Source organism: Tympanuchus pallidicinctus, unplaced genomic scaffold, assembly GCF_026119805.1.
Source record: "Tympanuchus pallidicinctus isolate F22 unplaced genomic scaffold, pur_lepc_1.0 scaffold7, whole genome shotgun sequence".
NCBI lineage: Eukaryota > Metazoa > Chordata > Aves > Galliformes > Phasianidae > Tympanuchus > Tympanuchus pallidicinctus.
The window spans coordinates 25363401-25390677 of record NW_026294791.1 but is presented as its reverse complement, the minus strand read 5'-3'; the positions used below and the strand labels follow the sequence as shown (position 1 = coordinate 25390677).

General features: G+C 43.7%; 2 protein-coding genes across 11 annotated transcripts in view; both read left to right on the top strand.

The window, feature by feature from the left end:
- RASAL2 (RAS protein activator like 2) overlaps positions 1 to 27277 on the top strand; it is a 153822-nt gene that overhangs the window by 29434 nt on the left and 97111 nt on the right. Inside the window, exon 1 of one of the 9 annotated variants that reach the window (XM_052665752.1) lies at positions 18127 to 19555. The exons of 5 other annotated variants lie outside the window; for them this stretch is intronic. In XM_052665752.1, coding sequence (XP_052521712.1) covers positions 18961 to 19555 — 595 coding nt within the window. In that variant the 5' untranslated portion in view covers positions 18127 to 18960. Of the gene's footprint in view, positions 1 to 18126; positions 19556 to 27277 lie in introns of those variants that run through there. 3 more of the 9 variants (XM_052665754.1, XM_052665753.1, XM_052665755.1) reach the window with 3 other exon arrangements.
- On the top strand, positions 5 to 18020 carry LOC128072220 (uncharacterized). Of its 2 annotated transcripts, XM_052665765.1 has the most exons (3): positions 5 to 5275; positions 16417 to 16509; positions 16545 to 18020. In XM_052665765.1, exon 3 carries the CDS (start codon positions 16592 to 16594, stop codon positions 17519 to 17521), a length of 930 nt encoding a protein of 309 aa, XP_052521725.1. In that variant the 5' UTR covers positions 5 to 5275; positions 16417 to 16509; positions 16545 to 16591; the 3' UTR covers positions 17522 to 18020. The 2 variants fall into 2 exon arrangements, with proteins under 2 accessions (XP_052521725.1, XP_052521724.1); XM_052665764.1 differs by having other exon boundaries at positions 16417 to 18020.

Genomic DNA, 27277 nt, shown 5'->3' with positions numbered 1-27277 from the left:
GAGTAGGAGAAACCTCTTGCTTGATGGAAAAGATAACTGAGCAGAAAGCATTCTTGTAGATGCCTACAAGCAGGCAGAGAGCTTTTGGGTTTTGTTGTTATATTCGTGTCCCATTTCCAGTGTGAGATGGCTACTTGGAAACGTCAAGAACTTTGTCCATTGGGAATGAGGTGATGAGAGGAGCGTGCCAGCCACTGGGCAGACTTCACTCTTAAGCCCATTCCTCAGCCTTCCCAGGATTTCTGCCTTGGCTTTTGGCTCTGTGACAGCAGCTGTCTGTGGATGTGGGATGGCTTTTTATTTGAGGGTTTTTATTTGTTGCTAACTGGGTTTCAGTAGGTTGTTCTGTTGCGTTGTTACAGAGATGGTGGTGTATTTGGGATTTTAAAATGTTCCAGCCTGTGCCTGGGGTTTTTCATTTATATTTACAGTGTTTGTTCAACTCTTATTTGTGCAAATTAGAATAATTGTAGGGCTTGATTATATGTGGAGCTGGTGAGTGTTTTTAAGAGGCTGGCTTAGGTGTTCATTGTTGGATGTGTGTCTTCTCTGGTGTAGGTGTTCTTTCTTTATGCAGTGCAAAGCAAACATCATAAACTGCCACAGCAGGGAATGATTTTTACCTCCGTGTATCCCAGGGAATCTGTCTGTAATAGAGTAGAAATCTACCCGATGGGATGGAGTGTGGGAGCCAGAATAGCCCCCCAGCAGGGAGCCTGCCCTGTGCAGATGGTAGGAGGTCCCAAGCTGAGCCTGGTGCCATCAGGCTCCAGGTGCATGCAGGTGCCCATGTTCTCAATGTGTGAGCCCCAGCGAACGGTTGTTCTTGGAAAATTGGGCTTCTGTGTGAATTACTCACTGCTGTTATTCTCTCCCCAAGCAGCAGTTTGTTTGGTGTTTATGGAGGGGATGGTGTAGACACAGATGTGAGCAGCATCTCTTGAATAGAAGCGATGGGCTGGATGTGCCAAGCACTGCTTTGGATTTTGCTGAGAAGGAAATTTTGTTGGAAGCTGGGATTCCCTTCTAGCCCAAATCTACTTGTCTCTTTTCATTTACTCACGGCTTCTTAGAAACCATGAATTTTCTGCCTCTAGGAAAAGCAGAGATGTCATCTGAAGCTGAGTAATCTCCTTTGATTACATTTTGACAGACATGGCACCGAATACGGAGAGCTGAAGCGGAGATCTCTTTGATCTCACGATAAATAACCTGGGACTCGGAGTAAATTAACCAACCTTTGCAAAAAGAACCAGAATTAAAATAAATACAGATTTCTTTCCTTGTTTCAGAGAGGAGGAGGCTGCAGTGATGGCAGTTGAAATCTCACTTGGCAAAAAGGCTGTTGAGAATTAATTTAGAGAGCCTTTTCTGTAGAGGAGTCCAGCGGCTATTAAACGAGTAGAGCAAACATTTACCTTGCATGGATTTCTTCAGAGCAGTTGTAGCCCATCAGTGTTTAAAAGTGCTATTCTCTGATGACAGAAATGTGGCAATAGGGAAACATGTAATAAACATCAGCTGGGTAACTTTCTGAATCTTTTCAGAGTCCCTGGAGAGGTTCTTTAGGCTTAAATCTCATTATTTACACTGCGGGAATGTGTGTTAAATGCATTTTTGAAAATAGGCCCAGGATGTTAGGAAGCTGGGGATGCTGGAATTGATATGAAGTGCAGCTGCTTGGAGGCTGGTTCTAGGGGATGTACCTGTGGGACAGCCATTTGGATAGGGCACGTGCATCCAGGCACCCTGTGTGAAGGTGTGTGCTTGGGGCAGTCTGGTTCCTGTATCTGGGGCTACAGGGATAGCTATGGCCTCTGATTATTTCAGCTGCAGCTGTATTCCATTTGCTTCAACTTCTTTTACTGACCCATCTGTGTGAATGTTTGAGGTTGGTTGTGGAAAAGAGCTGGTGGGCTCTTTGTGTGGTGCTGGTGGAACTGAACATCGTAAGGTTTGGATCTTTATTTAACAGAGAGGTTATAAAGAGTGAAGGTCAAAGAAGACAAATGGCATTTTGCCAGCTTAGCAAATGCTGCTGTGTTTCTCCCCCCTCTCCTGAGATCCCTGTTGCTTTTAAAGTGCTGTTTAATTTGGCTATCTGCTAGTCTACCGCTGCAGGAGAAAATGCAAATGACTGATTGGATTTGAGGTGAAACGAAAACAGCCTGAGCTAAAGAGGCATCTAAGTAAACTGAAATTGGCTCTTTGACATCGTTGTTTGCATTGTGAAATATAAAAAGACAAATGGTATGGAACACCCAAAGCATTAAACAACAGCCAACTAACAAAGGCTTGTAGAGAAGCCCTTAGCTTAGCAGTATCCTTTGTTTTCTAACTATGAGCTATATTTCTTTTTAATTAATGCATGAAATGACACCTGTGAGTTCAGCTGCATCACTACAAAGGGTGCTGCCTTATCCTCTGCAGGCTATGTGAGGTGACGTTGGATGCGAGAAGGCGTTCAAGGAGAGTTTAAGTTGTCACATCAAAGCTCTCAAATAGCAAAAAGCAACAGCTTTAATGGCTGCACCATCAGAACGTGACTCCCTGTGGCAGGTGGATAATGACAGTCTCACAGAAATCTCTGCTACTTCACAGGAATTTCCAGGTACAAGGAACGTCTTTTATCTGAGAATGCCAATAGATAATACATGGGGGCCTTACAGTAAGTGGCCATACATGAAATAGTACAGATTTTAAAGGCAGTGTGCACAAAGTTACCATATCAGCCCCGTGACCAGGTGAGCTTCAGCCTTCACTTCATCACCTGAGTGCAGTGACATTTATGCTGCTGCTCAGTTGAGCGTGCTGCTGAGCTTATTGACTAACAGCAGCATCCTGTGCAATGGGAATTCTGCAGTGTGGGTGTCAGGAGTATCCCAAGTCTGATTTGAGTGTATTAACACTGTGATTAACACAACTCTCCAGAAGGGAAAATGGTCATTAGGAAACCTTTTTAATTTCTAATTTCGCTTGTTTCTGAAGATGCCTTCTGTGGCAAGTACAGCTCTGTTCTTTGTGCTATCTGTCTTTGTGTCTATCTGCTCCTTGCTACAAATAACCGCAGGGCTGTGGCAAAGCAGGTATTTCTTTGTTCAGCTTTCTTAATCTCTCAGTGCTCTCGTCTTAAGGTTTGAAGGATGTTTCTAACACCAAGTGTGTTGTGCGGCTCTTTTCCTTTCCCCATAGCAGCTCTCCACTGCTACCACTATGTAAATGAACACCAACTATTGCCAATGGTGCAAAGGCTCTGAGCGTTCAGGTTCCCGTGTCAAGGTTTTTGGTTGTTATCATGATTAAATTTGCAATCCTGAGGGTTGTTATCAGATAACAGCGAGGCAGAGAATTCATTTTCAAAATGAGGTTTCCAATCTTAGTAGGGCCTGAGAGGAGAGAGCAAAAGGGGTGGTAGCTGAGGTAGAAGGAAGAGGAAATTTAAACTTTGAGTTAATACTGAAAGTTGCTTTGGGGCGGAAAGTTATAATTAGGCAAGTCAAAAATACAAACATACGTCAGTGATTAATTTCCTGCTTGTGTCTCTTGTCTTTAAAGCATAAAAGTGCCAATCTGAATCTTTTGACATTGCCAGTTAATTTCTGGGACAGTCGTGGGCAGTGGCAAGGCTCTTCCCCGAGCTGAATTCAGTTTTTTCCTGAGCAAGGGCTCAGAAATAACCACTTGTATGAAATTGCAGCTTTCTAGCTGTCAGATTTCATGAGCTCTACAGAAATGGTCCAATTGGCACAGCCAGGTAATGGTGGTAATGGTAAAGCTGCGGCTGGATGTCCTTGCTGCTCTGTACTGTGCTCAGAATCCCTGCAGTTAGGGGCAGACATAATAAGTACCTCTGCTTATTCCTCCCCTGCTCTTCCCCTTTGTACTGTGTGCCATGTTTCACGGCTCCACAGTTCTGAGCTTTAAATACAAGTTTATGCCCTCATTTTCTTTTGTGAGAAATGGCGTTGCGTGCTGCTAATCTCTTTTGTGTTGCCTCACTTGTTTTTATTCTGCTTAATTTTCCCAGTAGTACAGTTTGTGGCAATTGGCTTCAGATATTTTAGTAGGAATCCTATTGTATCACATTTAATAATAGAAAAGGATGTGAGAGCAGGGTGGTTTTTTCCTTGGCAGAATTACCCTGAAGTTGCCACCTTCTGGTTCATTCAGAAATTCCCTTAACCATGCAAAATGTAGAGACATTAGTGGTAAAGGAGCTGATGCTCTCCTTTTTATACTGCTTTCATTGCTAGCTTTAAAAGGTGTTAAAAAGAGAAGACGTGAATTGGTGTTAGACTGGCTTTGTGTTGTTTTTTTGTTTGTTTGTTTTTTCTTTGTGGTATGTATTGATTTACAGTTCATTTGATAGTCGGCAGCTGTGATCTTAAGGAGGACCTTTAGAAATGGGCTGAAATCAAAGATATGTATATGGATGAATGCTCCCGTTAGTTTCAGCAAAACATAATCTCTCAAATTCCCTATGGATTGGAATGGAATGGGTATGAGCTGTTCAGCCGTGAAAAATGCAGTGAATGCAACAGAAAAGACCCTTTGGTTTGATCCATCTATCGATTGTGTTTGATGGCTGTCAGGTGGGGAGAGCAGAGGGGAGAGGGGGAAAGTAACAGAAAAAAAATCAGTAGGTAGAGGGATAGAGGGCAGATGGGAAACTGGACTTTTCTTCCAGTAGATTTGATAATGGGATTCTGAGTAAGGAATTGATGTGCAATCTGTATCAATCTTGTTCTATTTCTGAAAACCCTTTTTAGGTTTGAAATTCCACTGTAGACTGATTTCATTAACAGAGTCACTTCAAGAGGAATGTGTGCTTTCTCACCGTCAGTTAGCCTTCCTAAATGATGGGTTTGTAAACCTGCGGTCACTGAACTGAAAGGTTTAAAAAGCTCGGAGCACCAAAATGCTCCCACCAAGGCAGCCTTGCAGCCAGAGCTTCTGCAGGGTGCAAAGGCCTGGTGTCAGAAAGGCATTTTGGATCTGAAAATCTGTATTTACTGCAGGGTTGTAAATATAGAGAGCATAATTGGCTGTTCTGAAGCACTTTGGAAGTGGAAATGCTGAGTCAGGCCTTGAAGCAGTAATTGAGCACCTGGTGGAAAGCAGGGCCAACCCAGGGGAACTCAGGTGTATGCAATGAACCTGAGTGACCAGAAGGGTTGGGGCCAGGATCCACCCCTTCCTAGCCCTCATTTAAGAGTGGGCAGTGGAGGTGAGGGTATCTTGTTGGAGATCTCTGCATACCTGAGGCTTTCTGAAGGTAAGTGGCTTTTTTTTTTTTTTTTTTCCTTTGTTTCTGTGCCTGTTGTATTTGAGCAAACCCTTACTTGCTACATCTTAGGGCTTTGCTACTCTGCTCTCTGCTGCACTTTTTATTCTGTTACAATTTTGGCATCAAGAACTTATTGTTGATATTTGATGTTAATGCTGCTTTTTAGGTAGTGGGGTGGAGCAAGGCTGTTAGAGCCTGAGTCCCAGTCTTTGGTAATGAGACCCTTGACTTCATCTGGTGGCCGTGTAGTGTCTGGTAGCTGAATACATTGCTCTTTGTGGAAGTTATGAATGTAACAAGCTGTGACCCAAGTCATCTTAGTAGTGAAATAAGTAGATGTTCTAAAGCTCCTTGTTGAGAAAGCATATTCTTGATACTGGAAACAAACCTGTTCTGAATACATCCTATGCATTTCTGGTGTGCATCAGTTGTAAGGGAGAAGCTGAGAAGAAGGTCCAACAGGTTTGATTAAAACATTAATATGCACATTTAAAGAAAAAAAAAATAAAACAAAATGGCCTGAGCCATGTTAAACTCATAAGGTGATTTGTCTAGGATAATCTTGAGGATTGTCTTATTTTTAATTGCAGGAAATTATGTTCCTTGAGGGGTTTATATTTTAAGAAGATAAGCTCTGATTTATCCCTCATATATATATATATATATATATATATATGTATATATATATTTTTTTCTCTGTCCCACAGTTCATTCCATAGTAATGGCCAGTTTTCTTCTGTTGGGCTTTTTCATTATTATTATTTTTAGACTAGTGACAAAATGAAAGGACCTGGTAGGCTTGATGGTTTTTTGGATGACAAGAACTTGCTTTTGTTTTGGTTTCAGTTGTCCTTATGTCTCTATATGTTTTTGTACAGAAAGGTGATTTTTGGACTGTGTTGGTTGTGCCAATCGCACGATGGTAAAACCATACAACTTCTCCCTGAGCTAGAAGCTGTGTCTTAGTCCAGTGAGGGTCTGGAATGTGATGGGGAGCAGCTGAGGGAATGCAATGGATGAGTGTGGAGAAGAGGGGCTCGGGGGGGGCCTCACTGCTCTACAGCTCCTAAAAGGAGGTTGCTGGGAGGTTTAGGTCGGCCTCTGCTCCCAGGTAACAGTGATAGGATGAGAGGGGTTGGCCTCAAGTTGTGCCAGGAAATGTTCAGGTTGGGTATGAGGAAAAGCTTCTCAGAGCGGTGATGCAGTGGCACAGGCTGCTTGGGGAGCAGTGGGGTCACCGTCCCTGGAGGTGTTCAGGAACTGGAGATGCAACACTGAAGGATGCGGTCAATGCACGTGGTAGGGATGGGTTGAGGTTGGCTTGTGGATCTTAGAGATCTTTTCTAGCCTTTATGATTTTGCTGTCTGTATTCTCCAGGAGTCACTTGTGGCCAGCAAGGTTGCAATTTACGATGCTCCCAAAAGCAGCTCGTGTTTGGTTTGGTGCTCACCCTTTGGTGCTCACCATGCTTTAGGCCATGGCGGTGGCTGCAGGGCCCTCTGTGGAGGTGCCTCACTCACCCTGAGGTCCCAACTGAGTTTTCCTCTGCTTAAAAATAAAAAGAATGAGTTAAACTGGGGTGGGAAGTTGCATGCTGTCCAGGCAGCACAGTCAAGCTTCTGCCAAGCTGATCTAGAACTTCATCTCTATTTGTGGCATTCCTGTGAGATCTGACGTTGGCATTATCCTGCTCCATCCCAGCGCGGAGGGGACAGGAAGCAAAGGCCTTGTATTTAATCTATCGTGGCAGTGGTGGGAATACCAAACTGGGAGGATTTCCTGGATGTTCTTGTTTTTTTGGAAAGGAGAAAACAAAACTTGACAACAAAAAGCCCTTGTTCTCCCAGCCTCTTCCCTTGCTGCTCCATGCCATGTCTGTGCTCATCACCCGCCCGGGCGGGACGTTTCCAGGCTGCTTTTTGAAGATATTTATAAATAAGTTGAGCTCCATCTGTTTTTTTGTGGTTTGTTTTCTTGTTTTCCCTCAAATGATTTCTTCACCGTAAGTCATTGTAGTTGTGCATAATTGATCCACTTGTGGCAACTTGCAGCTAGCAAGGGAAGTCACAGGTGGTTTAGGCTTGTGCTGCATCAGGAATGGAGAAAAGGGGATAGAAGAATGGTCTGACAATAACCTGAGCAATGATTGCTTTGGAGAGAAACTTGTAAAAATTGTATCATAGGATGGCCTGGGTTGAAAAGGACCAAAGTGATCATCTAGTTCAACCCCCTGCTCTGTGTAGGGTCACCAACCAACAGACCAGGCTGCCCAGAGCCACATCCAGCCTGGCCTTGAATGCCTGCAGGGATGGGGCATCCACAGCCTCCTTGAGCAACTTGTTCATGTATCATAATAACATAATTTAGTTTTAACTTGTCCTGAAACAGTAAGAATAAACGTGCTATGTATCTTTCATGAACTGTAATAGAGTATGAAATAGCAGGCAGAGATTTCTCTCTAGCCTTGTTCTGCCCAGCAAAGTCAAGCTTTATTTTTATAAATATCAAGGTCAAGAAGGGGGCAGGTACTTTTTCATATTTTTAGTAAGGAAGAGAAGTACTTCAGTACTGCTCCTTTCCCATATGTTATGGTTATGAACTGCGTACTTCAGTAGGCTTCAAAAAAAGTCAAAGTTTAAGGCTCCATGTCTTCAATTTTTAGGTTTTGCTTCCCAACATGAATGGGATCGGTTCTTGTTGACATTCCTACATGCTTTGGGGAAAGAAGGTGAAATAGGAATACGTGGCTGGATGTGTGCTACAGCCAGGGGCATCTGTGATGGAAAGCTGTCTGTTGCCCATGGCATGGGGAGGGAGTGTGCTCTGACCACAAGATTAGGTTAATGCTGCAGCATGGGCTTAAAAACCTGGAAAAGATAATGCTGCATTAATTTACACAGCTTAATTTCTGCAGCACAATGGCAGAACACAACTAGTAATACTCCAAAAATATAACCCTGACTCAAAGAACTTTCTCCTTTTCCCCTCATTCCCCCTCCTTCCCTCATTTCCTGCTTGGACACCCAAAGTCTGAAACTCAGAAGGGTTTTTGAATGGGATTTTTTTTTTTTTTCCCATGCCTTCATTTTAAAAAAAAAAAAAAAAAAAAAAAATCCACCCTGTTTCTGAGGCTGTGACTCAGTGCTGCGGTGCCTATCTGCCTTGTGTCAGGACTTGGGCTGTCTGTGGGAAGCAGAACACATGCATACCCGAGGCGTGATGCAAGTTTTGAAGTTGCCCCAAGTGCACTGGGAGCATCGCATGTGCAGATCACACTGTGGCTGGCAGCCACAGCCCCCCTGCCTTGCAGGGCCTCCTGCAGCTGCACAGGCATTTGAGTAACGAGGTAAACAGTAAATAGGGGAAGGCTGTCACATTCTAAAATGCCACTGTTGTTGGTTTGAGGGTTCTCTTGTCTTAAAAGCCTATATTTAGATTTGACAATGAGATTTATCGCAATAATCGGGGCATTGTTTAAACAAGGTCACTGATGCGTGTGTGTTTATCTCTGCTGAACCAGATTGCTTATTTGAAGTAGAAATACCTCCAAAAATATTATGCAGAGCTATTGAAAGCTTGCGTACTCCACTCCTGCAGCATGTGGTCTTTATTAGAAAATAGCTGCAATTATTCACGTTCAGTTTTGCAGATTTAAGTCCTGAGAGATTTAAACATAAAACAGCGGAGATTTGATTACATCCTGGTTTTATGTCTGACTGCTATACGAGTGTTTTGTATGTGTAAATCTTTTTATGAAGCACAGGCTGTGATTTGTTACTAAGTGGAGACACATGAATGCCATGCAGTCAGCTGCAATTGGGATGCACGTGCTCATTAGCTTGGTCTAGCTTCAGTGGTTGCTCATGCAGTTATAAAAACCAGCAAAGCTTTGTGTGTTTTATTTACAGCAAATATTTGCTTTTTGAGTGGATGGTTTGAAGCTTCAGGATACAATTTCAGTGTCAGATATGATTGCAGGCAAGGATTCTGATCCACTTGGTAAGGATGGAGCACAGTTTACTGACAATACTGCGTGGTCACTGCAAGCACAGTAGGTAATGACTTGTTTTTAATGACAAAGTGATTAAATACAAGCCCTGAAATATACTCACGTTGTTGTTTGTTTATTTGCACAAGAGTGCGTGGGAGAAGAATGTATTGGTTGAAACTCTCCCATGAACTTGGTTGCTGCTGTGTGCTGGTAGGTGATTTCACTGGCCTGGCAGTAATGTGGGCTGCCAACAATTAATGGCTTCCTTTTGAAACCTCCTTTGCTTGGTGTGATGGCTACAATAGTAGCAGCCTGAAGTGGCGAATATACCCTCAGATAGTTATGTAAGCAAAAAATGTTTCAGAAATATCATCTGGAGAAGCTATGTGAGAGCATAAGGTATAATTTCTCCTATTCTTTCAGTTAAAATTTCCATTTATGTGATGGAAATAATTGAGAATATTGTCAGAGGTTGCTGAGCTCTGCGGAAAGGGCTGGCCTGCAAAAGGGGCAGTTTTCTCATGCATAAGCTGGTGTTCGCACCTAATGAAACAAAACCTACGTCCTTCTGGAACCTAGAAGAGAAGTCATCTCTGGGCAGAAAGCTGCCTCAGAAAGGTGGTTTTAATGGTGGCAGACCTTGCTGGGAATGTGATGGCATGTGTGTTGTGTGATTCTTTCTCACAATATCCAGTTCTTTTCTTTAGTCTCTTACGTGTGTGCATCTGTCACAAATTCGTTCCATAACAAGGTTCTAAGAGACATTTCCTTCCATCCTTCCATCTACTCTTTGTTCTGTCCTTCCATCCTTCGTTCTTCTCTCTTCAAAGCCTGATATTATCCCACATCTACTCTTTTTTAGGAGTGCCTCTTTCATACTCTGCCATCAAACACAATTTCTACAAGGTGCTTCACACTGCTGCTAGTACCAAGGTCCCAGCGCTGATACATACTCATGTCCACGCTTTCATAGGAGAGCCTGGATTGGAAGGAACCACAAGGATCATCAAATTCCAACCCCCTTGCCACAAGCAGGATTGCCAGCCACCAGATCATATTGCCCAGGGCCCATCCAACCTGGCCTTGCTCAGCCCTTGGCTTTTGCACTGCTGTCCTTTTGAGTGGACTGTAGGGAACGTTTCTGGTCAGAAGGCCATTGCCATTGAATAACTGCTCTTTTTCTTTTCTCACTTCTTTTTTTTCTCCTCCTTGTTTATAATATGGTGAAAGTTTAATATGGAACTCATGCACAGCTCTGATTTACTATCAATTGTTGCACTTTAGCTTGCTGATTTTATTATATGATCTGGAAGAGCTGTGATTTGGGTGTTAGGCTAATTCTCCTGCAGCTCAAGGAATTTCACTGCCTAACTTTGGAGCCTGAAATTGATTTGGATTTGTGTGTTCCTCCTGTTGGTTGCACAGCCTACTCTTACTGCCAGTCCTGAGCAAATGCTTCTAATACGTGTGTGTGCAGGTTCAGAGCACTGCTTGTGGTTGGTCTGACAGGTACAAATACTGCTGAATGTCAGGGCTGCGTGAGCCCCTGTGCAGACAGGACACAAAGCTTACCAGAAGCTCACGTGTGGCTTTGGTGATTTTGAAAATTAGATGTGCTTATGTGCTGATGCTTCTTGATGCATGGATTCTATAGAAGTTCATCTTGGGTGCTGAATACTGCGATATGTTTTGGGTTGTGAAAGCTTTTTCACTGACTGAGCTTTTAAGAAGCCTTGCTAGTTTGGCTGTCCTATCATTGTTACCCTGAAGCAGAGGCTCACCTCGCCACAGCCTCCCTTCAGGCAGTTGGAGAGCGATGAGGTCTCCCCTGAGCTCCTCTCCTCCACGCTGCCCCATCACATTCCCTCAGCTGTTCCCCATCTCACTTGTACCCCAGACCCCTCACAGCACTTCTGCCCTTCTCTGGTCACACTCCAGGACCTGAGTGTCTTTCTTGCAATGTTGCTGGAGTTTGTTCCTTGTTTATCCCATAGTAGTGTGCTGATATACAGTGATGCTGGAGGGTAGTGCAGATTACTGGTGGCTATCGCTTGCTGATCGTTGGCTTTCCTGCAGGATTTCCAATATTTGAGAAGCAGTGTTTTAAAATTTACAGGGCTAGCATTGCATGAAGGACTTGATGAAATAAAGGTTGTTTGTTCATTCTAAGGCTGTCTGTTTTAGGGAAGTGAACAAAAAAATGCCAATGGATGTAGGAAGCAGGTAGGAAAAAAAATGTATAGAATGAAATCATGAACCAAGTTCCTAGTTAGTCATCAGAAGAAAGCCTTCTGAAGCATCTTTCTTTTTCTAATTATAAATATGGATGTGTATGAAGATTTACATTCAGCCTTCCGTTCCCCTGGATGCCCAGGGAAGAAGAGGATTGCATGGCTGCTGCTTAGGTGGCTGGGAGCTGTAGGCCTACCTTCTTTTGGGCTGTGAGATGGGCTCTCACGTGGCCTGCTAGCAACGTGCTCACCACTTTTTTTCCTCCCCTTGTCCTCAATCAACCTATATTTGAATGCCAATGCTGATAGGTCCTGGTTTTTTTGGGTTGTTTTTTGTTGGGTTTTTTTTGTTTTTTTTTTTTGTTTTTTTGTTTTTTTGGTTTTTTTTGCAGCAATGTGCACTGAGGATGTGGTCCTTGACAGTTCTATAAAAATAAAGGGTGAAAAGCTTGAATATATACATCTGCTATTTAAGCACAGTTGCCAAGGCCATTGTTGAGATGTTTATGTGTTAGCTTGCCTTAATAGTGTGATTGCTTTTCCTCTTAGCTATGTTAAGGTTGCACTTAGTTTGATTCATGCTGTGGCAGCATTGAGCAATGCTGCGTTCTAGTAAAAAGGTTGCAAGAATAATGCTTCTCTTTTTTTTAATCTTGACAAAAATCTTGAACACTTCAATTCTAAAAAAAATTGGGGGATGGGAAGATAAATTTGCTCATTGAAAAGCAGCACCATTAAAAAGGTGAATCAGTGGGTTGCTTATGATGCTTAAAGGGATGCTTAGCCTGACCTATAGGCTTGAAGAAGTGGATGTTAGAGAATAAGGAGGTTTGGTTTTTGGTTGTTTTTTTTTTTTTTTTTTTTTAATAGTCAAAAGATAGTCCTGCAAAAATTATCAGTGAATTTAGTTAATGATCTTGTCTTCCTTCAGGAGCTGAAATTCAGCATCAGTAATTCAGAAGGATTTCCTCTTCACTCTAAACCCTGTGTGCGTCAGTGGCTTCCTAGCATGGTAAGCCCAGAGGAGCCAGCCCTGCAGGACAGCTGTCACTCACTGCTTCAGGCTTGTCCAGCCCAGAGACTTGTGGCTGCAGCTTTGTAAACTGGAGGCAAGTGCTGCCAGTCAATACCAATGAATCTTTTTGCTGTTCTTTCTGTGCTGCAGAATAGCTGCCAGTATTTGCCTTCAGGTTATATGTTTGTTTATTTGCACCAGCACGTGTTTCCAAAATACGTGGCTGCTTGGGGTGCTGTTGCTCACAGCTGTGTGTGGGCTTGCTGCGCTTCTGAGTGCACTTAGCTGGCGTCTGCAGGTACGTTTTTATGGCCCTCAAATCTTGGCACGAGCCATGTTTTGTCGACAACAAAGAAGATTGCTAGTGAAATTAAAATCTGGCATCGCCGTTCTACAGGTTTGTTCTTGATGTACTGAAATGGGATTTTCTTACTAACTTTTCTTGGTGCTGATCCAGAGCCCAGCGTCTTATAAATCTGTATAATCAGTCTCTGCTCAGTTGTTGGGGCTGTAGCAGCTTCTCACTTGGTTCACAGGAACAGCATGGAAAAAGGAAGGCAGGAAACTTTCAAGTGGGGAATTTCATGGAATCATAGAAGGGCCTGTGTTGAAAAAGGCCATAATGATCACCTAGTTTCAACCACCCTGCTATGTGCAGGGTTGCCAACCAGCAGACCAGGCTCATCCAGCCTGGCCTTGAATGCCTCCAGGGATGGGGCATCCAAGACCTCCTTGGGCAACCTGTTCCAGTGCCTCACCACCTTTTGTGTGGGAAAAACCTCCTCCAAGTCTGTATCAGCAGGGCAATGGCAGAAGTTTTGCCAGGAGGTTAGAGAGCAGATGTATTTAGGACCTTTTCACTACCTTCCTTCAGAAGGCATCCCTCCTGGCCATGCAGGTTTGAGTTGGTGGTTATCCATCTTTTGCTGTAGTGAAGATAGGACTTGGAAATGCAATGTGATGGGGGTACAGCAGTTACAGAGTGCCTCAGCACAGGAGTGTCACAACAGATCATAAAAAATAGGTGCTGTCTGGCATGTAGATGTGCCAGTGTCACTATTTAGCTCATTTGTAGATGCACTGCATTCTCAGCATAGTGCTAGGGAGAGCAACCTGTGTTTTTGGGACAGGTTCTGGGACTGGTGAACTTCCTGTGCAGTCACGGAGGCACATTCCTAGCTCAGAGCTTTGCTCTTGGGGACTCTAATTTGGACTCAGTAAACTATCAGTATTCTAGACATACCAATTCTACTTTCAGCAAGCCTCAGTCTTCAAGTCACTGTGATCCCAAATGCTACAGAGATACCATTTCATTTGTTCTCTGCATAACACAGTGCGCTAAGCATGAAGTAGTCAGGTACATGGGTGCGTGCAATTCCAAGGAGAAGTGATACTCACCTGCAGGAAATGTTGGTGGGGGGGAAACAGATGCGTGTTGGTGATAGGGGATGGGAAGGGGATGTTAAGTCATTAATTACTAAGCCTCGCATAAACAGAACTTAATAGTTTGAAAAGTCTGTAATTTAAAGGGAAGGAAAAATCTTTCATCTTCTGCTGCGCTGTTTAGCTAAGTGTCAAATTGGATCAACTGGAAGAGTTTTGTGATGATGTCTGCTTTATATATTGATTACTTCTCCATGGATGGTGCCAATGTGGTGAGCGTTGGACTGCTGTTGAAGGGGAAAGGCGCTAAAGGGATCCCGGCTGAAAAGTCAGGGGTGGCTGACCAGCCCAATCACTTCTGGTTAGTTGGGGGAGGATGCAGAGTGCAATGTGATTCGCTTCTCCATGCACTGAAGAACCCATTTGTTTAGCTGGTAGCTGCGAATGCAACCTGGAATCTTCTGCGAAGACTTTCTGTACCTCTGTGGTTGTGATTTCAAGAAGAGGACTTGGTCAAAGTCCCAAGTATGGAGAATGAGCCTTCAGGGATGGCGGTAGGGGTTTGGTGCTTTCTTCTTCTTTCATTTCACTCTGCTCTACCCCCACTTCCCCCTCCTGGAAAATATTTTAGAAAATGAGAAGCTGGTAAGTTTGTGCTTGGTCCAAAACTAATTTTAAATGGAGTAGTTCAATCATGGAAGGTTTCAATTCATCTTTTTCTTGGTGTAAGCTGTACTAAAGATGAACCCAAACGTTGCACTTTAGCGCGTGCCTTTATTCAAACACAAGACAGCTTTCCGAGCGAGGCAGTGTTAAAAGTTTTTGTCATCAGAGACACATTCTCCCTCCAGCTGCTTGGCAATGCTGCTTTTGTTTTCTCTGTTGTTATTATTTTTTAATTGGCTGCTGGTATTTATTAAGCAGCAGATAGCGTGAGGGATTTCTGAACTCCATGCAGCAGAGCTGTGTAGGATTTTTGGAAAGCTGAATGGTGGAGAGAGGACTTCCCACACAGGAGTCTGCTGCCAAAGAATTATCTTCGTATGCTCAGTGAGAATGTAATGCTGCTTGTGTCAGTTTTCTGTGAAATGTTGTTATAAATTTAGGCAAGATTGTTTACCCAATGTAATGCTAAAGCTGGAATACAGTTATATTTCAGTCTAGCAAATCTGCATTTTTGGCATAAATTACTTAGATATCTAGGAACAGCGAAATATATGCTGTTAAACATGTCAAATCAGATGATTAAGTGACTTGATTGTTAGGAAGAAAATAGTAATTTTCTGAAAAGGCTTAATGAATGATGTGGCACAATGATCTGCAAGCATACCGAAGCAAAAAAAAAAAAAAAAAAAAAAAAAAAAACACAACACCTTTCTTGAAGAAAATTTGCCAGTCGAGGAGCATGTTTTTATGCAGTAGGTAATAAAAGCAGGAGCATGAGTGAAAATATTCCAGCAAATTGACAAGCTCCTTTCCTCCTGTGCAATTATTTTCCCTGCTGGCGGCCAAGTGGGTGGCTCTGTGTGGTTGGTGACTGTGCGGTGTGCCAGCAGTCACTGGGCAAGGTGACTGCTTTGTGATGGCTGACCGTGCAAATGCTTCCCAAGATAAGCTGCTGCTCTGAAACAACTCGGGCTTTCACATAAGGATCTTGGATGAAGGAGAAAGCGACTCTGTTACATGGATTACATTTTTGCATCTCACTTGGAAACGAGATGCTGAAGCCAAGTGAGGTTTTACCTGGGTGATGTTGGGTGAGGATAGATGAAGGCTTTGTTTGGGCCTTATCCTGTCTGTGTTTGATGTGCAGAAGGAAGAAAGGACTTTGACTTGGAGCCCAAGCTAAAATATTTGAGTTAACAGTTTAAAAGAATTGGCTAGTTTGTAGACTAAGCAAACTTGTGTGTCAGTGGTTTTATATCAATAACGTGCAAGCCTCATGCCTTATTTAGTGCTCCTTTGAGAAAGACCATTTTGTCCCCTGTGTAGCACCCAGGGAGATCCCTGCTCAGTGAAGGCAATCTTTTTCTTTGATCAAGGAACGTGTTCATCTGAGCAATGGTGACAAGAAATCAAAAATGAAATCAAAAGTTGAAAGCAAAGACCTTTCTGACATTATTTGAGCTTAAACTGTGGCTTTGATGTTCTCGAGCTCCTTTTTGAGTGCTTAATGAAGCCTGTGTTTTTGTGTGAGTTCCGTATGGAACTGCTGCCCAAGCCCTGGCCACACTGATAAAAAGGATTTAAAGTGGAAATTCACTCATAAGGGGTTTTGCATGGTGTCTGTAAGTTGGTACCCTCTGGTCTCTGTGTGTTCCCTCTCTGGAGATGGGAGATCTGTGCTCGCAATCTGCGTAACTGTCTTGTCTGAATGTGTATGTTTGGTGGCCCTGCTAGGCAGGGGGGTTGGAACTACATGATCCTTGAGGTCCCTTCCAACCTGGGTGATTCTGTGATTCTGTGTAACAGGGTTGTGAAACAATCTTACTTTTTGGGTTCCCACAGGGTAAGGATGTGAAGGTGACACAGGATCAGAGCAGCTCTGTGAACACCAATGGCTGCATGCCAAGGCCAATGTCCCGCCTTAGCTTTCCTTCTGTCCATGCTGCTGCAAGGCTGAAGTCCTGCATTAGAATAATGTTGCTGTAACTGGTGGTGGACTGTCTGATCTGAGTCACTGATGTTGGTCGTACCCAATCCTCTGATCCAGCACACGTGCTTTAAAGCCCTGTTGCAAAAAACATGCTTTATGTCAGTGCTCAGCTCAGTAGCTGCTACAAAGCATGCTGGAAATCTGAAGCAAGCAGATCCCAGGAAGACTTCAGCTACTACACCAGCTGTCTGTGTTGTCCTCTCCTGCCCTTGTGTGCTCCCAAAAGTTGGTGCACATGTGTTAGTGGAAACCTTGTGCAAGTCTTGCAGGGCTGGCCAGAAACCTACCACACATTCTCAGTTTTCTCTGCTGATTGTGGCTTGTGCCATTAGAATGAACCACAGCGTCGTCTGTCAGATCTACTTACACTTATTTCTAAAGTTCCATAAAGCCTGTTTTACCAGACTGGGTAATTCAAAGCATTTGTTCGAAGCGTTGCTGCTGCTTATGTTACCACAGGCTCTACAAGAAAACCAAGATCCTCTGCTGAAAGAGGTTGGTGACCAAGTAACAGCAGAAACGGTCTTGGTGCTTAATGCTGTCTTTGCTTCAGTCTTCAGCACCACAGGCTCCTGTGTTTCTGTGCTCTGTGAGAGGGAGGAGAAAAGCTATCAGTGGTTGGTAAGGGCCAAGTTGGGAATTATTTATAAGACCTCGACACAAGGGACTGAGTCCATTGGACAAGATGAGCTGCATCACGTTTTCAGCAATGTCTGGGATCAAAAATCAGATAAGTGTTTCCCGGTTTGCTTGGAGAGGAGCAAGCTAAGTTTTTTCCTGGTGAGTTCTCCATCTCATTGTCGTGCTGGAGCACTCAGCCTTGTGCCTCCCCGAGGATCCTTACCCTGTATGGAAACTGCAGCAGAGCTTTTGTTTATGTATGTGTTACCATTGAGGGCTTGTGCATTGAGCAGCACAACTCCAATGAAGGAGAAGAGTCAGCTTCAGTGGTTTTGATGCAGAATTCGTAATGCAGTGTCTCAGCTTCAAGCAGCCTCTGTACAGCTACGCCCTCTTCGATACACATACAGAAGGAAGGAAGTTTTGCATCTGCAGCTGTCAGGAATGTACTTTGGCTGATGAATGCTGTCAGAACTTAAAGACGGGATCCCATAGTGGGTCAGTTAAGCTTTATTGGTCTGCCAGAGCAGATTATCATTTTATTTAACCAGAGAAGTGGTTTTCATTGTCACTTGATTGCCAAGGGTCTGTCAGCATTTCCATTATAAACCTCCTATTTTCAGGGATTTTAGTAGACTTGAGATTTAAGTGTTCTGGTCTAAAACTTGGCAAGCATGCTCTGAGTTCACCAGCAGATATTTTCTTTGTGAGATTTTAAAACAGTCAGCTGTTTCTTAAATTGTAGAGAAGGCGAGGGGATTTTTTTTCCTCTCGATTAAGCAGATAGGACTATTTTTTTTCCACCCTTCTTATTCCAACTAGATATATGAAAATAAAGCCCTTTTCTTTTTATTTTTTCTTTTCTTTTTTTTTTTTTTTTTTTTTTGAGAGGAAGGAAAAAAGAAAAAGACAGAGATGCCCTCTATCATGTTCTGTTGGCTGGAGAATAATGCCTGAAGGCTTTCCCAACCTCTGCTTCAGTGCATGATGGATGAAGTCCCACCCACCCTCTGCTCTTTCTCCTCCCCTTTACTTATTTGCCTTTGGTGTATTTACACTCTCGCTATATTAAGTTACAGCATTCCTTCTCCTTATTCCATTCCTCGCCTTTGCTCTGTGAAGCTTCCAGCGCCCAATTGTGATGACTCTGAGTATTTTACTGCTCTTTAGAAGGAAACTCTGGGGTGATGCAAGGTTCTTGTGGTAAATATAAACTCTAAGGATTGCCTTTATGTTGTCTTGCTCTATTTGATGTACAGTCCTCTTTAACTGAAGAACATAATGTGCATGCTCCTCAGCAGAACATTGCAGTTTTAACACTTTTTGGAGACTGCTGTGGCTCTAGAGCTGTGACTCTACTTTCACATTCTTTTTTTTTTTTTTCCCTTTGTTTAACCAAATCTTTAATGTCTACCAAAAAAAAGTGAAGTGTGATTGGTGCAGATCACCACTGTGGGTTTTCATGGCTGGGTTCTTTTAGTCATTTCCTGCGAGCTCGGTGCAGAGCTGCGACAATGCAGGAAGCAGCAGCAGGCATAGTGAGGCTGAGCGTGGCGTTGGAGAGCAGCTTGCTGTAGGTGCGGGCTTGTCCTCCTTGCTGAGATGTAGGAATTGCTGGGATTGATGCTCAGGCTCTTCAGGAGGAACCTCTGCTGTCCTTTGGTCGCGGCAGCGAAGATGATTTGGGCATCAAAACGCTGAGCCAGGAACTACAGCTATGTGACTTCTGAGTGATGAGAGATGTAAGTTGAAATCTGGAATTCAAGAGCTGGAAGATGAGTGCTTTTAAAAAGTATTACAGTCTCTCTCCCAGGGCCTTTAGGAGGTCATTATCGGAACAAGATGCTGGCACCACTGCCTTGAAGGACTATCATTGGCACCACCGAATGAGAAGCAAGAAAATGAGCAAACAAATGGTTTTGGACCCAGAGAAAGCGCTCGGAGCCTACAGGTGGCAAACTCATCCTCGTCTTCCCTGGAGGATAAGCAAAAGAGCGCGCTCTTGCAGCCTTAGAGGGGAAGGTAACGATTCGAGTCTTGTCAAAAGTTCTGTGAGCATGGATGCTACCAGCACTGAAAATCTCCAGCAAGATTCAACAGAGATGCTTTTCCAGGCAAGGACCAGATCACCGCGGGTTCCCTTCAACCGCTCTCTGTCTGAACCCGTGCCGCAGTCTGCAAGCAGGAATGCCAAGCCCTTTCTGCAGGCGGTGCGCTCTGTGGATTGTGAGCAGCATGGCTATTTTGTCCGTGGCATCTTCTCAACTCTCTCAAGTGGCTTTTCAAAGATAATAAATCGAAGAGGGGAGCAGTCCCCCAGTGAGCTACTGGAGTGGAAAACAGACGATAGTCAAATAGACACATGCACAGGTAATGGACTCTGTTCTGTTATGCTCTATTTGTGTTGCAGGTGTGTATAATTATTTTATGGGTTGTATCATAGTTGTTTGAACTGGTTTTGAACTTGGCTGTTTGTTAACATAAGATTTGCGACCTTCTAAAAAAAAGACTGGGGGGGGGGGAAGGCCTTTCCTGATAAAGAAGTGGTGTGATGGTTTGGCATGCACTTTAAAAACCTGAAGGACCCTTTAAAACAGATGTGTCTGGAGGAAGCAGAAGCATTTCTCTCCAAAATGAACTGTGTGTGGTGCATACAGTCCTGTGAGCACAGCAGCCTCAGAGGAGTTGTTGTGCGCTGATGGATGTATCAAGCCTGCTACTGTAGATGAAGTACTAGGAGGAGAGGGAGAGAAATAAAGCAGTCTTTTATCCAGTATGCAAGGCAGTGGAATGGATCTAGTTCCTCATACCAGATTCACAGTTTTGCAGTCAATCAGTTAAATTGATGTCTGCTCTCTGTTAGATGCCAAGGACAGCAGTGTTACAAAGGTTTAGCCAGCTGGGATTGAGGTCAGCAAGATGCCAGTCTGAGATTCCATTTAAATCTGTCCTGCTGTTAACAACACTCATTAAGCAGGAAAAAAAAAAAAAGGGAGAAATTTGCCTTCTGATCTTTTAGCCTTTTGTGGAACTTTCCAATGGGATACCCAGCCTGATCTGAGTGAGTGAGGAGGCATTCGGGGGAGGGGAGCAAAGTTTAAATTTATGATAAAAACAAACAGAAACCTTCCTTTTCTCCAAAACCTCTGTGCTTTCCAGAGTCCTCCAGATTATCATATTAAAACCTGGTAACATCTGGACCTACTTGAAACTGCTGGAAAAGCCATTCCTATTCAAAAAAAAAAAAAAAAAAAGTAAAAAATCAGCTTGCTGTTATTATTTGTCCCCACAGGTAGTGGGTCTGAGTAATGGTGGATTGTCACTTACAGCCTTACGTTTGCCACTGGGAGCAGTCTCATTGGTTTAAAATGCAAAACAAGCAGCCACAGAGAAGCTTCCCAGGGTTTGTTCAAAGTTGCTAGCTACAGTTCATTGCTTTGTATTCCTCCAAGACCTCAGGTAGAATTTGGCTTGGCAGTACTTGTTAAATTGAGCGAAATATGCGGGGAAAAAATGAAGAGACAGCTACTTTGCTTCTGAACACATCTTGTTAAGTGTTTGGTTTGTCTCCTGCTGTTGTTGAGACCTCCTCAGAAGCTGTTATTACTGCAGGCTGGTCTGTTGCTTTGGACATTTGGTTTGGTCTCTGTCACCCTGTATATGTCAGCAAGCTATTTTGGGAAGGTGTTCTATATGACACAAGCATTTTGGATTAAACATTTGCAATCTTTAAAGGGCAGAGCATGCTGTAGTTCCCTTTTCACACTGTTCTGGCACTCTTTTGGAACGAAAGGTTCTCTAATAATTCCTAAATGCTGTTGGCCAGATAGATCTTGGGGTGCTCATGGAGAGTAGAGGGCAGAAGAAAGTTATCTGTGAGAAGTCACCGCACTGTAAATATGTTGCTCGTGAGATGAGGACGGAGCCTTTTGGCTTCTGGACCCTGAATCCTCTGAGCTAACCCAAATTGGTTTTACAGAGGGACTCTCAGCTCAGGAACTGAGAAACAACAATGGGACTCGAGATTAAAAGTCAGAGTGTCTCAGGGGAGGAAGTCATAACCAGGAAGGTGCTTGGGGAAACAAGGTTGTGCCGTTGTCACCTGCAGAGCTGCTTGAAACAGGCCCTGCTCTGGGAGGGTTAGCTTCTGCTCTTCAAGCAAACAGCAGCTGAGGTTTAAGAGAACTCGTTCACCCCATTAGACATGCTGCTGTGTGGGTTATGTAGTCATGGGACAGCTAATATCCTGTCATGGGATGTATTCTTCCTAAAGGAAGCCCGAGTTAGTTGGGCCTGTGGGCTCAACCTATTGCTGTGTTCTTCACCTGCAGCCTGGGCGCTCAGAAGTGCTGAGCTCTTCTACCAAATACCTCACAGGCCGAGTTCTGTGGGGCTGATTGTCCACAAGAGGTGGTGGTGCTTGGATGGCTGAAGGCATCTTCTCATGCCTGCAGTCCTGTGTACTGCAAAAGGAAAAACGTGAGAAAACTGATGGCTTTCCTGTGCAAGAGGCAGAATTTCAGAGTCCTTGGGCTGACAAAACCTGCGGTCTGCCCAGACTTGTGACTTGCCGACAGATAGTGTGAGACACAGGGCTTCTCCAAAGTATTCAAACAGCTTAGCTTGGAAGAGCTTGGTCAAAGGTCTCCCAGGAAGCACCTGTTTGGACAGAATTTTCCCCCCTTCACATGCTGTTGAATGCCCAGTCCGAGAGGCACGCTTCGGAGTTGAACCAGAAGAACCTGGAGGTGTGCTTTCTTTTGTCAGTCCAAGGAGCCAAACCTTTTAGTTACTTCATTACAAGCATTTCAACTTTGCTCTGAAATAGTTACAGATTATCAGCTCTTCTAAAAAAAATAAAACAACTTCCTTCTGAAGCCTACCTGTCCTCCTGCATTCTGTTTTAGTTCTGTGCCAGAACTGCAAGGGCTGGGACCTCTGCGTGGCTTTGGGTAGCAGCTGCTTTGCTTCTGACCTCTATAAACCTGGGGAAGAGCAGCTCCCTTCTGCAAGGAACGATTACCTCCCAAAAGGGGACCGGTTGCTTTTTTGGCAGCTTGAACAGGGAAGTGGGATTAAAAAAAAAAAAAAAATTGGATACATATTTTCCACTTGGTCTCACAGTCTAGGAAGCGTGTTCAGACACTGCTTCATCTCTTCTTGGCTGCACATTCCCCTCCTGGGGAATGAAAGGATGCTGAACCTGGGGAGAGCTGCTGATCAGAGCTTTGCTGTGGCACAGGGCGCCCTGCTGCCCATCTTGTAGAAACTGTGTAGGGAAGGAGTTATGCAGATAGTTCAGAGCCTGAGGGTTGTCAGTGAGCTACTGCTCTCTTTTATTTCTACGTATATCCAATGACCCTCTAGCAACCCTAAACACTGTTAAGAGTGGATTTGTGAGCAACTTCACAGATAACATTTATTTTGCTGTTCCTTCTTATCTGAATCTCAGGGCAGTGCAAGTTTAATTGGGGATTGATGACAAAATGATTCTTCAGTAGAATCAATTATCTGTATCTCAGCTTGCAGGAGGGAGGGAGTAAACACTGGTTTCTTGTATTTGATGCCCGTTTGGCTTCCGATGGACACTGTACTGTTAAGATTTTTATGACATTTCCTGCAGAATTATTTCCTTCACTTTTTTTTCCACTTGTATGATGATATGTTTCTTCAGTCTTATCACTTTGATATCATGCTTTAATTCATTTTAGAGGAGTTCTTGTGCCTAGAGTCAGAGAGCATAGTCTATATCCTTTTCTAGAATTTTTTTTTTTTTTTTTTAACTCACAAGAGTTACTCAAGCTTGGTGCTCTTCATTAATATCTCTACAGTCTAGAGTCACTAAATTCTATGTTTTTATCTTCCCTTATAAACCGATTTAGAGAGAACCTGTATTTTCCCACTTGGTTTAAAGCCAAGCTGTTCCATTTTGTCAGTGATTCCCAAAATGCAAAACTCTACGAAATGGAAATTCAGTATTTATTGCTCACTGGGGCAGCTTTTCTGTTTTCAAGTTTTTAGAAGCACTTTCTCATTTTAGAAGTGCTTCTACTGACTCATGTTTCTCCACCCCCCAAATGTCATTCTTTATTAAGTAGTTTATTTTGGTGGGGCTTTTATTAGGGAACTTTTACACAATTAAGCTTATGCTCTAATATGTCCACTTAAGTGCCGTGTAAATGTCAGTTTATCTATGTTCCCATGTGTTTTGTTGCATGGCCTAGTCTTAGTGTTTAAAGTCATTAACCTTTAATTGTCAGAACAGATTCAGAACATCACAGAGGGGTGAGGCACACAAGGGAGCATTCCTGGCACTTTGCAGCTTTGAACACTACTTCATCACTGTTCCCAAGTGGCTTTGATCTCAACCTGAGCCTGGTTCATCACAAGCATGGTATCGTTTACTGTGGGTGATAGGCTAATGCTATGCAGATGAATGTTTATGGTCACAACAGAAAATAATTAGCGATATCTGAGGCTAATAAAACTTCTCATCTGGTGCTAATTATGTTTAACAAAGGGTGTCTCTAAGCAGATAGCTGTGCTCATTTCAGCTTTGACTGTTTGATTTTTCATTCTTCTTAATGCCAGACCACTTTTTCTGAAGCCAAAACTTAATGTCCACTGGGACGAATGAGGACATCTGTATTTGTGGGAGCTATTTTCTGACTCCTGAAATCATGATGGGGGAATGGCAGTCTCACATTCCAGGTTGCTTTTTGTTGCTTTTGTGGTTTGTGTCTGTGGTACTGCCAGGATGTCGTAGTTTTTGTGCAGAGCAGGCTGACAGCTGGTGCTTGCAATATTATCTCTGATTACCTTGATAATCAGAAATTATCGCGTGGGAATTAATTATCTATGGAAAGGGTAATTGTGTCCTAGAGACATCTAGTCCTCTGGATTTTCTTTTTGGGGAAGTAGGGCTTGCTTAGAAGCAGTCAAGGAGTGATAGTATGGAGATTAGGAGAGCTCTCAGTGAAGTTAAGGGTTTGGTGGGAGAAGCTTTTCCTTTGATAGCAGGACAGACAGGGCCTCGAGGAAGTGACTGGATGAGGAAGAAGTCTGCTCTTTCCAGAGGAGGAGCTGTACCTGGAGAGCAGTCAGGGCTGGAGTCTTCAGCAAAACTTCATGTTTCACCCACTGATTCTCTGGGAAGAGAAAAGCCAGCCTGGGGTAGGAATAGCTCGCAGGTCAGCCCCAGTCCCAGCAGTCTCTCTTTGCCTTTCCCCCACCCATAATACATAGGGAGCACGCAGAAGACAGTGGAGAGAAACCCTTTTAGGTTTTTCTTCAAGTTCTGTATTTTTCTTGAAGATGGATCTAAAATGCAGCTAAGTGCTCAGAAAGGGGAACTATATCCCGTGGCTCAGCCATCCTGGAAAACTCTAAGGTTCTGCAATCTTAGAAATAGGAACCTTGACTCTCAGAGACATTTGGATTCTATGGCCAGAGGGTAAGTTCTGCTGAGGACGATTTCTCCTCAGGCAAAGCTCCCTGCTTTGCCTTTCCGCAGCTGCTGCCTGTAATGGAGCTTGGTGTGAGATGTGAATTGCTGCTGTGCTTAAACAACCAGAGCTTCCTAGGCACGTTGACCCCTTTTTTTCTTAAAACAACAAACCCAAAAGAAAGTATTCATTTTAGGTCTTTGCTTCATTTTTCCAAATAATGAATGGAGTGCATTTGTAATGCTGACAGCGCCCGATTTAGGATTCAAAGCGATGGCATGTTAGATGTAAACAAACGTGCACAAGATTCTGTGCCCTTACTTATAGCATTACTTGATTGCTTGTTCTAACTAATTAATTTGTTTTATTTACCCTCCTGCTTTCTGTACTGGTACTCCGTGGTAGTTATTCAAAAAGGCTCTTTATGCTCTTCTAAAATAAATACTTTATAGTCCTGTATAACATCACTTGTTTTAGAGGAAGCTGTTTACATAAATAACAAGCAAATGCATGAACCTCTTGACATGTTAGCATTGAAACCAACTGTCCCCCATGTGGTTTTGTTCTTACACGAGGGAGGCTGAAGGTAGACATCTGGTGCTTTGTGGGCAGGAGAGTTCTGTGCTGATGGTTTGAGTGGGATTAAAAAAATACTGTGTACAGAGAAGGTGACAAAAAAATCATTGAAATAATGAGTTTTTCAAAGAAGCTTATGTTTAGAGAGCAGCCATTCGCTGCCATTATTCCCCATGGGGAATCTGCTGTTCATTTTAATGGGTGCATTTGGTGTAGGAGCAAAAACTGCTGTGTGCAAAGTGACACAGAAAGGTTTTGGATTCTTAATAGCATATGAGAACAGGTAGTGAGCAAGTGCATTTTTCCAGCTCAAATGCATGTGAGTGTCTCAGCAGTTACCATACATTGATGCTGTCTGTTGCTTTGAGAAGAAGGCTTCTGTTGGTTTAATGACTCCTTGCTTTGAGTGAGGCCTGAATTCTTATTCTTGAGATTTTGCAAAGCTCGCAGATTCTTCTCTTCCTCCTGTCTTCATTGCGAACGAGTCACTCATTTTAGAAGGTGAAGTACAAAGAGCTGCACTACCAAGTCCAGTGGAAGCAGTGAGCAGGCCTAGTTCCTTAATTTCATGTCTCACTTTAGCTGGTTTTGTATGTCTTAGGAACAGAAGGGCTTTCCAGCATCCCATCCTCAAAGTATTTGCAGGTGTAATCTTAAAATCTTCTGAGATTGTCATGCATAGTTGTGATAATAGTAGGGTCAGACTTGTTCTTGCATCTCCCTCTTCCTCAGCTCAATGACCTTAGGTTGCAGTGTTCTTCCCATTGTGTCCACGATTTATGATCCTTTTTCACAGGAGAAGTGCAAGCCCTTTACGTGTAGTCACTTCTAGGAATGATTCTCCTCTAACAGTCGGTGTGTGACGGGTGCTTTGACATGTGGTTTTGATGAATTTCTGTGGAAACATCTGCCAGCTTTTGATCCTTGCCATGTGTTTCCATCCTCCTCGTGGCTCCCATCAGCTCTGGCTGCACTGGTACCTACGAAATGGTTTTGTCACGACTCTGAATGAGCAGATAAATAGACAGATCTGAGTTGCTCCCAATGATATCTCCATGCAAGCAACCTTCCTTAGGCAGATTTGCTCATGTATACTGGCCGTGTCCTGTGTGAACAGCCTCAGCAGGCAGTTTCCCTTGCATGCTCAATGGGCCGGTGATGGCAGATACAAGTGTCTTCAGGCCAGGGTTGCTGAGCACTGTGTTAGTGCAAGCCTCCTGTCAGCCCAACTGTAGCCTGATTAGAAACACAAGCATGGTTTCAGCCACCAACATCTTGAAATGACAGTCCTTTCCTTTGTGCGGCTTCCTGTTGATCTGCTGAGCCTTCATATAATCAAAACGAGGGGTAAAGTTTTGGAGAAAAATGGTAGAGAACTGCAGTAACTGCCCTGAACCAGCTGCGAAGGAGCTGTGTGGTCTGTCTGCTGGTTTTCACGCTTGTGACCACGACTTCCCCCTCTGTCATGTGCTACTGTCACGTGCAGGGCTGGCTCCTTCTCACCACCCCCTGAGATGAGCAGAGTGAGGAGCCTTCCATCCAGAGAGCTCATGGAATGTGCACGGCATGCAGAGGAGGATTGCTTTCCCATTCTGCTTACCTGAGCTGAGAGGTGTTGTTAAGCATTAGGAAGTTCATGAATCTCTCACAGTTAAAACCTAACCTAAAGGAAATGGTTGAGCTATTTGTCCCAGTACTCCAGAAAAGCAAGTGGGATAGTGCTATATATAACCTACATGGGAAGGGCAAACCAATGGCTGTCAGTAAAATACTGTGCAGTTTTCTTCCTCTTGGTGCCAGAGAGACAAGTCCTGTATGCATCCCACACCAGATGGGTGCCCTGTTTATGAGCTCCATGGGTGCTCGTTAGGTGTTAGTGAGCACAAGTGGGCATCCCTGCCTCCAACTCAGTTCTGCCCTTCTGATCCAGTGCTTGTGACTCCTTTTCCTCCTCCTCATGCAGCTGTGTGACTGCTGCAGCTCTGTTACAGCTGTACCAACAAGGTAATTCCAGCAGCAAGGAGCTCCCTACAGGCAGCCACAGAACCTGCCCAAGGAGCTGTATGAGATG